Source organism: Calidris pugnax, unplaced genomic scaffold, assembly GCF_001431845.1.
Source record: "Calidris pugnax isolate Ruff unplaced genomic scaffold, ASM143184v1 scaffold24, whole genome shotgun sequence".
Lineage (NCBI taxonomy): Eukaryota > Metazoa > Chordata > Aves > Charadriiformes > Scolopacidae > Calidris > Calidris pugnax.
The window spans coordinates 7,730,889-7,747,234 of NW_015090922.1; the positions used below are offsets into that span (position 1 = coordinate 7,730,889).

General features: G+C 38.1%; 1 protein-coding gene across 3 annotated transcripts in view; it reads left to right on the forward strand.

Moving 5' to 3' along the window:
* The window catches only part of KCNH1 (potassium channel, voltage gated eag related subfamily H, member 1), a 174,714-nt gene that overhangs the window by 87,584 nt on the left and 70,784 nt on the right, over positions 1–16,346 (forward strand). For all 3 annotated transcript variants that reach the window (XM_014951312.1, XM_014951310.1, XM_014951311.1), the window contains exon 9: positions 8,925–9,121. In XM_014951312.1, the coding sequence (XP_014806798.1) occupies positions 8,925–9,121 (197 nt within the window). The remainder of the gene's footprint in view (positions 1–8,924; positions 9,122–16,346) is intronic.

Genomic DNA, 16,346 nt, shown 5'->3' on the forward strand with positions numbered 1-16,346 from the left:
GGAAGGGGGGCGGAGGTATGTGGTGGGGGGCTGAATGCACATAGGTTTACTTTTAAGATCACCTGTCAGCTGAGGAAGTGAAAATTGGATGTCCCTGAAATGCAGGTCTTTTACCACTATTTACAAAGCTGTAACATTGAGAAGATTGGAGACTGTGATTTTAACATGATATTGTAGGAGAGCTTGGTGTGCCATGTTTTGTTTCAGCAGGATATTAAATGCTCCATTTACTTTGTGTGGAGAAATTCCTGCTGATTTAATTTGATCCAATTGCAATCTTAAAGGAATGTTATAAGAATAATTGTTTGTTTTCTTTACAATTGCTTTAGCTCATTCATTTAGCCATAAGCGTTTCATTCAAATGTAGGCACAAGAGGTTTGATTCAGATTTTGGTGGGACAGATTTGCATCCAGACAGGACAGTGCAACCTGGGAGGGCAACTGCACCACAGGGATGGTTTATTTTAGGGGAGGGAAAATAGCAGTTGCAGAAGTACGTGTGTCTTAGACCTTCTCAGTGGAAAAACATTGCATCTTCCACACAATCATGTGAAGATTGCTTCTCAGCAGACTTGAAGATATCAGATAAGTAAACTCTGCTGAGCCCATGCTGCTATCTTTAGACTGTCCCCAGTAGCTGAGCTAACTCTGGTTTCCCTAAAGTAAAATGCTTTGTGTACAACTCCGTTTTCAGAATTTAATTGTGTGTTTGAGGGCCTATTGTTAATTAATGCCAAGTTTTTGAAAAAGTCCTTACTTCTCTACTTCGTTTTTTACCTGACTTTTAAATTTAGGTACTCCTCGCTGTGTTAAAAATGCCAAGCTGTGCTTTTAGGCTTAAGAAGTGGTTGCAGGATTATGGATGGCATTAGAGTTTTCTTATTATTTTCAAACACAGTATCTAACGTCACAGCATTGTTTGTGCTATTGAATAAGAGTGTAACATGACCAGTGGTGCTTTGAAAAAGCAGTGATTTAAATTAAAATCCAGCTTTATCTTCAATAGTTCTATTGTCCTTTTTCTATTTATAGTTTAAAGCTTTTTTTTTTCAGATTGACATATATAGGCAGATCAGATGAGTTGTATGTTTCTGTGAAGTGATTCAGTGAATGTCAACTGAAGGAGTGGTTTCAAAAGTGTGAGTTCCTTGATGTGTGTTCAAGCAAACTATTAGCAAAAGAATTAGAAGTGGAGTTCAGGCTAAACATTTAAAAAGACATTGGCATAAAGCAGTTTACATTAATGCAAAAATTTAATTTCTTGGTGGATGTAGGAGCAGCACTAAAACTTTTATTGAGAAGTACAGGTTTATTCCAAGTGGTGTTTTTGGATAGAGGCTATTCCTTATTCCATGCTTCAGACATCTAGAAAATGTAGCGTGAGTTGACATCAGGAGTTGCCTGTTTTGAGACTTCAGCCAGACATTACTTATTCTATGTCTGTCTTCTGGTAGAGCATTAAAAGTAAGAACCACCAGAGTTCCTGTCCACTGATATCTGTAGACAGTCTAAGACTGTGCAGGATATTGGAGAAACAGGATTTTAAAACACTTGATTAATTACTTGCTGGAATAACTGGGAAAGAGGCTAATTCCCTGTGAATAGAGGTCTCAGTCATTAACTTCTTGGCACTTCCAATTTGTTGATATTTTTTGCTACAGTTTCATGTTTTATTGTTGCAAATTTATGCAACTTTGTATAATGTGCTCTTAAGTAGTCAGATGCCAGCACATGTGGAAGAAGTCCCCTTTGGAAGATGCTAACATCTGGCAGGTTGCTGGCAGCAGTGATCCATGATGCACTAACAGCTGAAATTGAGATGTGGTAGACATGAGTCTCTCTGTTCCAGCATGTTCCTTGGTATCCCTGTGTTAAATAGGCTTGCCATCACACTTCATATTTCTTCATACTCCAAACGGAGATGGAAAGAGGTAGAAATTATAATTTAACAAAGAAATCAAAACTGGGCTTCTAGAAAGGCCCTGATTTTTGGCAGGTGAACCACTGAATTAATTTGGTTTTGGGTAGGGTTTTGTTTCTGTCTCAGAACTTTGGAGAAAGAAGATTATTTTCTTTCACTGAAAAGCTGCATTAAAAAAATCCAGAACAAAAGTCTTCATGGAACACTTATTTTTCTTTCTTTTTTCCAAGTTTCAAATTAAAACTGTTTTCAGAGGTATGTTTCTGAAACGTTAAATTTGTCCTCAAGAGTTGCTAGAAATATTAAATAAAATGCGGTATTCTATAGCTATGAACTTTGTGAGGTTTTAAAAATATTTCCTTGATGTATTTTAGAAAGCAAAATCTACTATTTTAAACTCTTTGAATGCTTTTATCTGAAATATAAAAAAAAATATCAAATTTTGGGGCTTTAATGTAAGCTTCAAGCAATAGCTATAACATGAAGCCAGTTTCTAAGTCACTGGGGAGTAACTCTGAGGATATTGCAATTTGAGCTTCTCATATAGAGTTTTTGGTCAGAGAACTAGCACTGTCCATGCAATAACAATGCAGATGGAGCTGTGTTTTTCCTATTACTTAACCAATACCAATAAATTCAAACGCGTTTGTGACTCTAGTTATTTGAGCTGGTTTGTAGAAACTGGCCACATATTTATAACATTTTTTTTTTACAGTAACCATTAAAAACCAAATAAGGATAAATGATTCAGATTTCGGTGAAGCCTCCTAGCTTTTTGTGAATAAGCCTGCTAGGGCCCAGTTGTCATTTTAAAACTCTTCTTCTCATCACAATAAGTCAAGTAGTGAAACATAATCCACGGTCTATTCAGAGAGGCAAATAAACACATTAATTATAATAATAATAGAAATCTTAGCTGTAACTAATTCATGTTGTTGCTACTCATCCTGTGCTCTGAAATAAATGTTTTTATTTTGTCTGTACAGTAATGTGCTTCAACAGAGAAAATTGATGCAGTTGTATAGTAAACTGTCTGCAAAATGTTGCCAAGCTGTGTTTAAAACACCAACGGATACACTGTGTTTTTATTCCTGCACCAGACAAATCACCGCCAGCGCAACTTCAGTTTATTGTCGCTGCAGCACTTCTTTTGGTTTCTGTGGCACTGATGCTCCGGCTTTTTCTCCTTAAGGTCTTATTTTAGAGGAAAAGAAGTGATTAAAACCTCTGGTTAATGAAAAATAGTGCATTCCCTGCAGTGCAGTTGGTCGTTCGCTTCTCATTACGTGTCTCGGTTTGCACTTAAGAAATCTGAAGAAAATCCAAAGCAGCAAATCACTTCAATGCATCATCTCCTGCCAGCTGTATTGTGTTGGAGGACCAAACTACAGGCTATTCAGTGGCTGTCAAGTTGTGCAATTTATCTGCAGGACAAATGCTGAATACTCTGCCTTGATGCAAAATGTTAGCTGGTTTTTTTTTATTATTTTTAAAGTGGCTGGCAGGTATAGGTTGCCTTAAAACAATGCACCAAGAGGAAAAATTATTTTTGCTCTAGTGCCTCTACTTTCCTTGAATCTGTTTTCTCTCTGTAAAATGGGAAAATATAAATTGCATGCCATATTTGAATAAGGAGGAGATGAGGGAAGAGAAGAGAGGGAAAGATTTTCAGTTGAAGCCAAGTAGACACACAGTGATTCTTGGCTGGGAGCGGGGAGGAACTTATCAATAGTTATAAACACTGAAAGGGTGGGTGTCAACAGGATGAGGCCAGTCTTTTTTCAGTGGTGCCCAGTGACAGGACAAGAGGTAACAGGCACAGACTTGAATATAGGAAGTTTCATCTAAACGTGAGGAGGAACTTCTTTACTCTGAGGGTGGCAGAGCACTGGAACAGGCTGCCCAGAGAGGTGGTGCCATCCCCTTCTCTGGAGACATTCAAACCCCACCTGGACACGTTCCTGTGCAACCTGCTCTGGGTGGACTTGCTCTGGCAGGGTGGTTGGACTAGATGATCTCCAGAGGTCCTTTCCAACCCCATATCATTCTGCATGATCATTCTGTGATTCTGTGTTTATAAAGGGGGTTTGACCCCCTCAGATCACTAGCTTTGAATACTAGGGATAAATACACTGTCCTTAATGGAATTATGCTTGAATACAGTTGGAAGGAGTCTGTGGCGTGTACTTCAGATTCTCTGGTTCTGTTCAAATCTGTTCAGGAGGGGGCTTAAAAAAAAAAAAAGGGAAAAAATCAGGTCAAGTTTTTTGTTTATTTTTAAATTTCAGCAGCATTTTAATGAGCATTCAGTAGAATAGAGACCAACATACAGAGAATCTGTGTTTGCCTTTACAGCAGTTGGTGTCTTCCACAGCTTGGAGGTGGAGAACAAGTCCTGAGGGTTCAGACCGGTGTGGGTGCTGCAGGGGGCTGTGCTGGGAAAGTCATTGTACAGGTGCAGCAGCTGCTGTGGTTCAGCATCACAGATAGCAGTATTTGCTAACACCTGATTTCCAAGATGGGTTTAGTGCTACGTTGCTGCTGAGGTACCATCAAGCAGTGTTTGGTCATTCTAGCTTACCTTTGGGTCTGCTGAGACTATGTCAGATCACAGTTCTTGTAAGGTTCAAATATGCAGATGAAGGTAGATCTGGAAAGGACCTGAGCTAGATTCTGGTGTTGGCTGCTGTAACAACCACTACTATTGATTTGAGAGTAATTCTAACATGAGTATTTTGTCTGATTATTGAAAATCCATGGATATGTGTCAATCCCATCAAAGTCCAAACTTGGAAGACCTTCAGCACATGAATCCATGGCCTTATCTTCTCACCCAGCTGCTATCACAGCAAAACTGCAACATGACTCCCAGACACCCAGAACCCAAAGGTGAACTAAGTAGGTTATCAGTCAAAATATTCTACATAAAGTCATGTTTTTTTCTGAGTAGGGTGGAATATCTTCTCTCAGCTCTTCAATACTCCCTGTTTATAGGAGTGAGAAAACTAAAGGCTGTTCTGTTAGGAACATCAAGGCAATACAGCTGTAATGTGCCAGTGTGTTTTTTTTTTCTTGAACAAAATCAGCAAAACACTTGGCTAAGTTGCAATAATCAGATCTTCATTACTGGTCCTGCTTTCAGGAGACAGAGTGGATGTGGCTTGACCTTTTGCCTGACTCAGTCTGAATTTGCAGTAGTAACAGAAATCCTCTTTTCACTTCTAAGATAAATAGCAAAATTGATGTGAGAAAAGATAGGGAAAGAATAAGGTGCTGTTTCCATTCCATAAGAATGGAAATAAGGTGCTGGTTTTATAAAATAATTCTTCAGTGTTTAAATATCTCAGAGTTTAGGGACTTGTTATTGTAATTAAAACAAACAAGCAAACATAAAAGGCAGAAAACTACTTGACTTTTTAGTGCATACTGAGCTGAGAGTGGAAAAGGTCCTCAGCCCACAAATCCAGCAGGGAATATAAATGATTGATGGTAAAAGCTTAGATCATCCACTTTAAGTGTGATTGACAGATAGTGTTCCTGGCAAATGTCTGGAATTCAGCAAGCTGGGAATGAGAAATGCAAAGTACTGACAAACAAATGGCCATCTGCATTTCTCTAGCTTTTTAATCTTTCTTCAGAGAAAAGGTGAAATATATAAAGCCTGGAGTTATATATAAAGAGAGGCTTTTGACTCAGGTTCTCCAATGCAGCCAATAGACTTTGCCAACCACCTTCTGGCATGCTCAGAAGTCTCACCTTACTCTTCTTGCTTTCCAATTACAGATATTTTTGATAAAACAGCCATTTAATCTGCCCTCTTTCTTTTTTTCTTCCTTTTTCCTGAGTGATTGATCTTACTTTATGGAGAACATATAAATGAAGCGAGATGGTACACAGTTCCTTATCATGGATAAGAGGACAACTGTTCTAATCCAGTGCAGATACTCCTGAGTGGAATTTCTATTCCTGCTTACTATAAAGACTTCCTACTCCTCCTTTTTTCCCTCATTTTTCTATGAATGTCAAACACAAGGGTTTCTTAGAATCTGACAATCTAGATTGATACTTTTGGTATGCATCATTTAGAAAACACACTTGACGGAGACAAAGCAGTGTGGTGCTTGCACGTGTGCTGTGCTTTGGAAATCGAACTGTAACGTAGTATTGATTTTTCGACTAGATTACTGGCTGTTAACTCGATTAAATTCAAGGAAATTGTTAATGATAGAAAACAGTACAACTTTGAGGTTTAGCCTGGTTTGTTTCTTATAAACTAAAGCTTCTGTGATCTGACTCAGCTTGTGATTCATGTGTTGCTTTTCTCTGTTTGGTTTGGCTCCATGGGCACCCACCAGATGTAGCTCCTTCGTGTGCTGCTTTTGCCATGAATGGGAAGTGGCTCCCTGGGGTGGCAGGAAAATGCAAGAGGGGGAGTCTTGCAGGAGTCACGAATAGGAGCGGGAAATCAGAGTTGCTGCCACAGGTGAAGGATGCAGTTGTGTCTGTGTTACGTGAAAATCAGAACTAAATTTTAAAGAGTAAGACATACCTAACTTCTGCTGCATGTCATTTCGTATGTAGGCAAAGCCTCTCCATACTGTTTGCACTTGCACCTCCAGCTGTAGGACAGTAAAATAATTACTGTCATTTTAAGGCTGGAAAAGTTGTCTAGAGATGCTAAGAAATAGGCTTAGAAATGAGCTAGAATTCTTCTCCCTTATGCTTGGACTCCCAGCTTTAACTGTTACTCATCAGTGATGGCACATTTCAATACTTGATAGATTCCAGAGCGTTAATTAAAACAGTTGTTTAGCTAATTGCCTGGAAGATTGTGAGTAAAAGCATATTTATTCCAAAGGCAAACAATCCATTTTTACCCAGTGAAGCATATCAGTTTTTATGGTGCATAAAAATTGTTTCACTTCAATTTTGAATATATTGTGTGTTTGTCTGTCTAAAAGCCTTGTAGATGATGATCTATTTTAAGTGCCTGGAAGCTTTTTTCTTTGGCCATTTTTAATGTAGCTACTGAAAAAGCATATGTTTAAATAATTGAAAATGGGAAAAGTCATTGCCATTAAAATGAAAAGTTGCTTATGCACCGGCCTATTGGACTACCACCATGCTTACTGATATGCAGCCTTTGTAGTATTTCTGGATGTTGGCGCTGTCCTATGTAAAGAGACTAGAGATGGAAGAAAGGGTATCATTACGGTACCTTTGCCTTAACTTTGTGGGGAAAAATGTCCTTATGGAACAGCTGTTTTCAGTGTATATACACACTTAAAATTGAACACTGTGGAGGAGCATAGACTATATTTCTGAGACAAAACTCGTCCTGGCAGGTGGACTGCATAGGGCTGTTGTGGAAGACTGGGACCACGTCAGTGTGAACCACAGCTTATTGCACTACCATGTAGCCTACCATCAGGCTGACAGCTTCTCTTCAAAGATAAAATGCTTATCATCTAATGGAAGACATTATGTAATGATGGAATTACAACTCAAAGTCTGTGATGGGAGTTCTGGGTTTAATTTGGAAGTTTTCTTGATGATAGTTCTTTCTTTCATGATAGTTCTCTTGACTTTCGTATAGGCTTTCATACATGACTATTTGTTTAGGGAATGAAATCTAAAAGGGACCAGGTGAAGTCAATAAACTAATGTGTATTTTGATGCTTTGGCATTAAGAATTACTATGGGCAAAATATTATGTGTAAGACAATGGACCATCTGGTCCACACCTGCCACAACTTGATAAACATTGTGAATGCATTTCTTTGTTGTTTGTCCTAAAAGTGATATGCAGGGGTGATATTTCACCACAGCAGAGGTTTAGGAAAAAAAAACAACATTCAAAACAAGAATAGTGTAGTTATTCATTATCAAGATAAGAACTGAGTATTCGTATCTTGTTAGCATTATATGTTGGAAAACTGGGAAAAAATTACCATTACTCTGTACAGGAGCTTGTAACTTCTAAACACTCCTTTTTGCATCCAGCCTGAGCTGGAGTATAACCAGTGAAATCCTGACTGGGGGCTCCTCCTCAGTTAGATTTTGGTGTACTTTCCTTGTGTTGTAGTGCCCAGACTGGTGCAAATTTCCTCGTTTCAGTATTCCTCAGTAGCGATTTCACTGGCTGCCCCAAGCTCATAGAGACAGGCACATGGGAAGGTTGTAAGTAAATGGTCATGTTTTCTTTCTTCCAAGCTGTAACAGCTAAATATTCTTGCCTTGTCAGTATTATCTTTGTGATAAGTAAGCAGTACTCTTCTTGTTTTGGATTACATGGTTACCTTAAACCTCCGCTTTATTATATGGGGGCCCTCATGCACAACTACTGAAAGATTTTATTGAGACTCTTTACCAGCTGAAAAGCGTTAGAGTCACCAATTGAAATCTGCTCTTTTATACTGTTGAAAAGACAGACTTTTCTGATGATGACCTAGTGTACTAGGGCAAACTTACTTTAATACTGATGTATAGTAGTGTTTCGTTACAGCCTGTAACTGCACTGACGTATTATACAAGATGGTTTTATTGACACGATAGTGGGTAATTGTTAGCCAGATTAAGAAAACTCGACAATATTGATGTAAGAAACAAATCATTTGCGTGGCAGTTAAAAGAAGAAAGGGAAAAAGCGTTTCCTTTTAATTAATCTCCTTGAAAGGGATCAGAAAAGAACATGAACCAAGAATGAACCACTTTTCTTGATCTTTAGAGGAAGACCTTTACAGATATTTAAAGAAGACTTCTCACATGAAACACTCTTTGATCGTGGTTTATTATACAATTTTGCTGTGTTGTTGTAATTAACAAAAAGATAGTGAAAAAGGTTATCAATGAACTATTTCAAAGATTCTTTTTTTCCAGGCAGAATTTTTTTCTGACCACATAAAATAGAAGAACTTTGACTGCATGAATGAGATGTATGTTCCTTCTTATTTTTGATGGAAATAGTACTGTTACTGAAAGAAATGCTGCTACTTTTCCCTAGGTAAAGGAGACGTTTTTGGTGATGTGTTCTGGAAGGAGTCTACCCTCGCCCAGTCCTGTGCTAATGTAAGGGCTTTGACTTACTGTGATCTTCATGTGATTAAGAGAGATGCCTTGCAGAAAGTGCTGGAGTTCTATACAGCCTTTTCACACTCCTTCTCCAGAAATCTCATTTTGACCTACAACCTGAGAAAAAGGGTGAGTAGCTTTGATTTTAACATACACCATATAAACGCTTTTAAGGACTCTCTGTATGAAAAAAAAACAAACTGAATTGCTTGAATTCTGGCATTCTTCGTAGCCTCTTTTATAAGAAGGATTTTCAGAGCTTGCCTAAGAGACACTGCTAGCATGTAGAGTCAAAAGGCCATAAGTATTTATTCCAATGGTAAATAGTTTTATGGGGGGTTGGACTGTGTATATGTGAAAGTATTTTACATTTCTATGAAGGAGATTTCAATATATTTGTGAACTGTCATGCACTTGCGATAAACAGTGTTCGCTAATTCCTGCTACTTTAGTTTGTAAAGCAGCTAAAAAGATGCTAGGGGTGTTGCGTAAAGTTACCAGGAAAGTAGAAGGAAAGGTATGAAATCTAATATATGGAACAAAAGTCAACAACAGTAATCACAATGGAAAAGTAATATGAACATGACTCATTCTACCAAGAGTTGTTTTTTTTTAGTATCAGTCACATCTTGGAATTACTTTGCTTATCTATGTTTCCATTTTCTTACCCTTAATTTTTTGCCTCTTTTTGTTTCTTCCTCTATGCCAGTTCAAGTTATCCTGTCAAATGCAAATCATCATAACCTAATATCCCATTTTAAATTCTCTATGTAATCTTCACTGACGATTGTAGTTCTCCCTGGTAACTTCCAGGTGCCAAGTAATTGCACCTGAAAAGCTAGAAACCTTTTCATCTTTGAAGTCTGTTTTGTAAAATCAGACTTTAGGACTAATGCATCGACTTTTTTATATTTTTTTTGTACCTAGGGTTGGTATACTGAAACTAAAACAGTATGATGTGATGTTTTCTTTCTGCATATGTTACAGATATCAAAGAGTTCAACCCATTCTTTTTTGCCCTATACCGAAAAGCTATCCACAGTTTGGTCAAATAAATTGAAGCTCTCGCAGAAAATTGGTGTAATTAAAAACTAAGAAGGAAATTTATACTTGAGAATTTCCTCATAAGACTTTTTTTTTTTTTTTAATGACATTGAGTACCTGCAGGACAAGAAGATACACAGCTGTAAGAAGGTTACGAGAGATGTCCTGTTAAACATTAAGTTTAAAAAACAGCTACTTAACAATCATTAATTAATGTAAGAAATAAAAGAAATTAAATAATTTGGTACTGAGATCACCTAATGCATCAGTATCACTGACTGGCATATTTAAAATAACATGGTGGGTAATGTAGTAAAATGTTCTAAGAATATGTAACTACTTTTTTTTAAAATGTTAGTAGAAATAACAAATTTCGAGGCATAGAAGGACCAACTCTCTTAAAGCTCACAGTAAGGCTAGCAGAGTTGCATCATTTTGGATCTGCTCTGAGCCAAAAGTCCCAATTTTAGAATCAAATGCCTGCTTCAGAAGTTATTATCTTTTCCTCCATGTTCATCCACGTAACTTTTCACAGCCCAGGTTACAAAACACTTTTTAACCACACTATTATAATTCCTGGGTGTCAATTTTCTATACAAAATGTTCCTAGTGAAGGGTACATTTTGTGATAGCAATTTTCATCCAGTTATTCAAATAATTGGAATTTAATTGAGTTACAGTCGGCAGAAAAGTGGCATTGATTGATAATGGAAGTGCGAGGTTGATGGATCTAGGTTAACAGACTGTAATTTTATTTATTTTATTGAAAGAAGGCTGATTGCAATCAGAATGCAAATGGTAAATAATGTAAATAATATATGCTTTTGGAAATGCATAAAAGGTAAGATACTTTAGAGACTGAAGATACTGCACATTAAAAACCAACTTTTTAGAGTTTGGAATTTAATCTGGTATAAATATCTGCAAATCTCTTCTAGAAATAGCTCCCCAGCCTGTCGCTTCTAACACTTCTCCTGGTCTATTTCTGCAAATGGAATTTTGTAGAATTCAGATGAACTGGTACCTTCTGTGAGTTACGTTTGTGATGTATTGCATATCCTTCGGAATATAAATACCAGAATTACACTTTTCATTTCAATAAACAGTTTCATCTCTGGCTCCAAAAGTACTCAACTAGTTGAAGTGTAGATACTGTGTATTCATCCCAAATATATTCATACAGATTCCAAACACATGAAAAAGCATCTTTGGGGATTTATTTATGCCTGAAGGATCTCATGGGTATATTTTTAGACTTGGTTATTCCTCTGAGGTGTCCCCATCTCCAGGGTGCATATGCCTTCACTTGGCCACATGTAGAGTCTTACTGCATAGTGCAAGGAGCTTTCTGGCCAAGTTTTGCTCAGCTTCAGCTAGCTTTGGCATCGGTCCACTCTTTCACCATGTTCACATATTCCTTGGCTGCTGGGTCTCCTCCAGTGACCCCTTCCCTCGTGGAGATGGGACTCCCTGTCCCAAACCCTTCGGTGCCTGTGAGCAGTTCTGACCTTCTGGATGTCCCCCACATTTAATGGGGTCTGGGTCCACTTGCTAACGACCGTGACAGAAATAAGCAGACAGGCAGGAGCACTGTCAGATACTAAAACCAATTGGTCTCAGCCTTAGCTAATTCTAGAGCTGGATTTAGGCAAAGTGAAAAGTTTTCACTTTGTTTTCAAAAAGTGGAAAATCTTCACTCCATTCCTTGTGCCGCTCTTCCTACTGGTCTTGAATTTGCTTTGAGCTGAGCTGGGAGGGCAGGAGGCGTCTGTCTCTGTCCCCTTTATGCCCTCCCTAGAGCGGGGCTGCAGTTATGAAATCTTACTGCCCGTGACATCTGAGGACTTCGTGGCCAAGGGAGACGCTTCCAGTGCTCTGTCCCTGGCACACTGTGTCTGTCCGAGTCTGTGCTGTGAAAACAGTTTCCTTTCACTCACTTTCTCGACAAACATGGGTGAAATACCCTGCTTTCTAAAACTGTCAGCTTACTGTCAGGTAACCCCCTGAGCAGTTTCCTCAAGCGACTAAAATCCCTCCTGAAGGTATTAGCTGTCTAGTTACCTCTGGCTGGAGCTCAGACTTAGAAAACTAAGAAATTTAGTTTTCTAGAAAACTTAAAAAGCCTAATTTTTTCCTAAAGGGGAAGAGAGAGGAGACCTTATAATTAACTCTTTCTGCTATTGGTTATTGAAATTTTCATCTAACTGGAAGCAGGAGGGGAATCAGCTGCAGCAACTCTCTCCCCAACATCTGAAGAAACTGGAACTGCAGTGTGTGGCTGCTGGTGGCTGTATGGCAGGCTCAAGGGCTTTGCAGCTAAAAGGAAGCTGACAGAGGATTTCTCTGAGCACTTCCTTCTGTAACGCCATTGTAAAATTAAAACATGTAAACTTGATGTTTCTCTCCATTTCTGGAATCCCAGAGAGGAACCAGAGTGTAGACACTGAGAGTATGTGGGATGGTCAAGTGACAAACTCTCCCTTATGGAGACTGTGCTAGAAGAAAGAGGAATATTGCGGGTTTGGAGGGCAGCAAGATTCACAGGCTGTATGGAGGTCTATTTTTCCCCAACAAATATTTAAACATTTTGAGTTTCCAGCCTGAGATTCATAGCTCCTGGATAGTAGAAGCGTAAGAAGAGAGAAGCTTGCATGATAGCTACTTGTCGTTGTTTTTTGCTTGTGATAAGGTGCAAGTTTGCTGGCACCTTCTTTAGGAATGTGAAGGGCCTTTGGCAGTGCTTGCAAGTGCTCTGGTTTTGGCAGATGTTTCTTTCTCTGTGTATGAGCTTTGTGACCAATATTAACTTACACTGGGTTGTGTATTCGTGCAGTTCATTCTGCTGCAGCCATAAATGATATTACTGCTCAAATGATCGCACACGCTACATAAAAGAGAGAATTCTTATACATAATTTATTAGGCTGAGATTTCCCTAGTAAGCCATTTTAGCCTGGATAGAGATTAAATGACTAATTCTGAATGCTTTGGAGTATCATGCTAGAAAGTGCAAGTAGCTTTTCCAGAAACTGAAATTTGTGTCCTGGAATAAAAGAAGGAATGCAGTAGGATGTAGACGTTTTATTTGGGATTTTGTAAGACTGAAAGAAATGGCAAAGAACACTCTGCATTTTTACAAAGCAAACATGATTTAGTGATTTAAAGCCAAAGCTCCTAGTCAGAACATATTTCTTGAGAGAGCAGTGATTGCAGCAGAGTGGTTTGTCTCTCTGCCTCTATAAGATTGCTTGCCTTTGTACACGTAGTGGTGTGATTATTCTATGCCATTCCAACTGTGCCAGTGGACAAAGCTCCCACCGCCTCTTTCTAAAAGCAATTTTAAAATATAATTGTGCTTTCTTCTTCAGCATTAGCTTCACCTTTCTTCTTTTTACACTGCAGCTAGAGAGAGAGAGAACCTCTCTCAGATCAAACATTTCAGCTAGGAGTGCTCTGAGTCTTGATTTTAAGTCTCACGGGAGTTAGCAGCAGGTTGTTTTCAGAGAGGCAATCCATGGCCTTGTATTCTGCCTTTCCACATGACAAGTTTTCCAATTCTTTTTTGTGATATAGGTTCAAAATTGTATGCCAGAATTCTTTCTGATATGGAAGGCTGAATTGCTGGAATATTTTAACAAAGCTCTCTTAAAACGAGAAGAGTGAAAGGTTTTAATTTTAATTGGCCCATATGATGATGGATTTCGTAATGATCAAACTGACAGCCTGCTGCTTTCTCCTGCATTTGTACTCACCAAAACAATCCACAAGTCCTGTGGGAAGAGGAGTTTGATGGTTGACTGGCATGTGTCCTACAGCACTGAAGACCCAGGAGAGTGGATATGGCTGAGGCATCTGGGTGGGTCTGTGGTTTGGGAGATATGCAGTATTTGCTGGCCAGGAGGCAAAGTGGTTATTTTCCAAAAAACTTTCCAAATGTAAATAAACACTTAAATACTCAAATCTGTTCTTTCCAATGCTGCCTTTTAAGAAGTGTTCAGGTAGTTGAACATTCTTATATTCCCTGTTTCTCCATGCCAATCTAAGCAAAATGTATTTTAGTCAGTTTCCTCATTGGTAGATTCCATATTGCATTTTTGCATCTTCTTTCTGGCCTTGGACAATTAATTTTATCTGTATCTAGCAGTTAACTGTTTATCTGGCTCACAGATCTTTGTGCAAATTGTCTTTAGACCCTGGACTGAAAGTGCTCTGAGGCATGTTGCGGGTTGTTAGGTTTGCATGTCTGGATAATTTAAGTGATGTGACTGTCAATTAGTTGAAACCCCAAGCTCTGAGGAGGATGTGTCCTTGGATTTCTTCCTTCTCCACTTCTGCAGCTTGTTGGACCCCTTCAGGTAAAGCCTTAATACCCAGACTTGGAAAGGATTTGACCAGCTGCAAGCATTAACATTCATATTTCTACAGTGATTCTAAGTGTTCAGCTGAGAGTAACTGTTACCTTTCAGAGACATCCTCTTAAAGTTTAGTTTCCAAAACTTTGAAGTTATTTTTGTTCTATTTCAGTCTATACGTCCTTGATCCTTAGGGTCCTGTGCTTATACAGAGGAAGATCTGGCTACACACAAGTAGTTTACATAGTGGGGCTGAAATTGTACAATAGAAGACAGAATTAACTAGGAAGTTCTAAGACAATGTGGTGGGTTGACCTTGGCTTGTTGCCAGGTGCCCACCAAGCCCTTCTCAACAGGACAGGGGGAGAAAAATAGGATGAAAAGCTCATGGGTCAAGATAAGGACAAGGAGAGCACTTACCAATTACTGTCATGGGCAAAATAAACTTGACTTAGGGTAATTAATTTAATTTATTACCAATTAATCAGAGTAGGATAATGACAGTAGCGGGGCAACCTGCATCATGATGGTCTTCACCATGTTTGTCACCATGGGCTGCAGGGGAATCTCTGCTTCAGCACTTGGATGACCTCTTCCCACTCCTTCACCGATCTTGGTGTCTGCATAGTTATTTCTCTCACATATTCTCACTTTTCTCTTGGTGCTGCTGTTGTGTAGTGTTTTTTACGCTTTCTTAAATATGGTATCACAGAAGCACTACTAACATCGCTGATTGGCTCAGCTTTGACCAGTGGCAGGTCTGTCTTGGAGCCGACTAGAACAAGCTCTGTCCAAAATGGGGATAGCTTCTGGTGTATTCTCACAGAAGCCACCCCTGCAGCCCCTCTGCTACCAAATCCTTGCCACCTAAACTCAATACAGACAACAAAACTATTGCTTGTGTTAGTATATTTTCATATAAATTTCATGTACATTTACATTTTCATGTAAATTTTAGCTGTAACTTAGATTAATCTATGTGGTTAAGTAGCAGAATGCTTCTTTAAAATACTCTTAAATGACTAATCCCTTTTAAACTGATTTGATTAATTCATCACTTGAGATGCCTTCTGCTATGAATAATGAGCAATTTGACATAAATTTAGATACTATAGTATAATGTTTGTACAATTGCTATAAAGAAATAACTTACTATACCATATGAAAAAAGATGTGTATTTCTGCAAAGGAATATGAAGTTGTTGAAATTTAGTAAGATTCACTAGTAAATCCTATTAAAAGTAACCCTGGGATCAATAGATATTAATAACCCTCAATAAAATAAATTGATGGAAGAGCTGGTAAGAGGGAATTTTGAATTACAATTCAACTTAAAATAGAAGAATATGATTTTTTTACAAAGCTGATACTAAAACCATAATTGCCTTGAAGTATCTTCAGTAAGAGAATATTTCATGTTTTCTGCTATTGTAGATTTATAGGTTTTCCCACACTGGGCACTAGAGTCACTACATACTTAACGATGATTTGCTTTCTGATAACTGAATTAGAAATTAAATTTGTACAAACTGAATTTATAAAATTAGAATTCTAGCTGTTTCCCAATGTGTTTTCTAAGTATGGAAAACTATGTCAATGTTGTATCAATGAAAGACATTCCAATTACATGTCAGTACTTGGAAAAAAAATGTGGCAAATGCAACAAGTTCTGGTCAACTTGAAATTGAGGTTAAGCACTCATTCATTAATCCAGAAATGGGATTTGATATTTTGTTTGTTTTATCACGCTTTGAGTAGATGCACTTGAATTGGTTTTGAAAGGGTTTTTTTCTCAATGACCCATAAAATACGCAGCCTTAAATATAAAGGAAAAAAATTCTGACCTTTTCAAAATCTGTAGTATTCATAAACTCTTCCCATATACGGTAAAGCTATTCCGAGTAGATGAAAAATACAGTTAACAAGGTTGATGGTGAAATAAAATTTGTTTTCAGACTA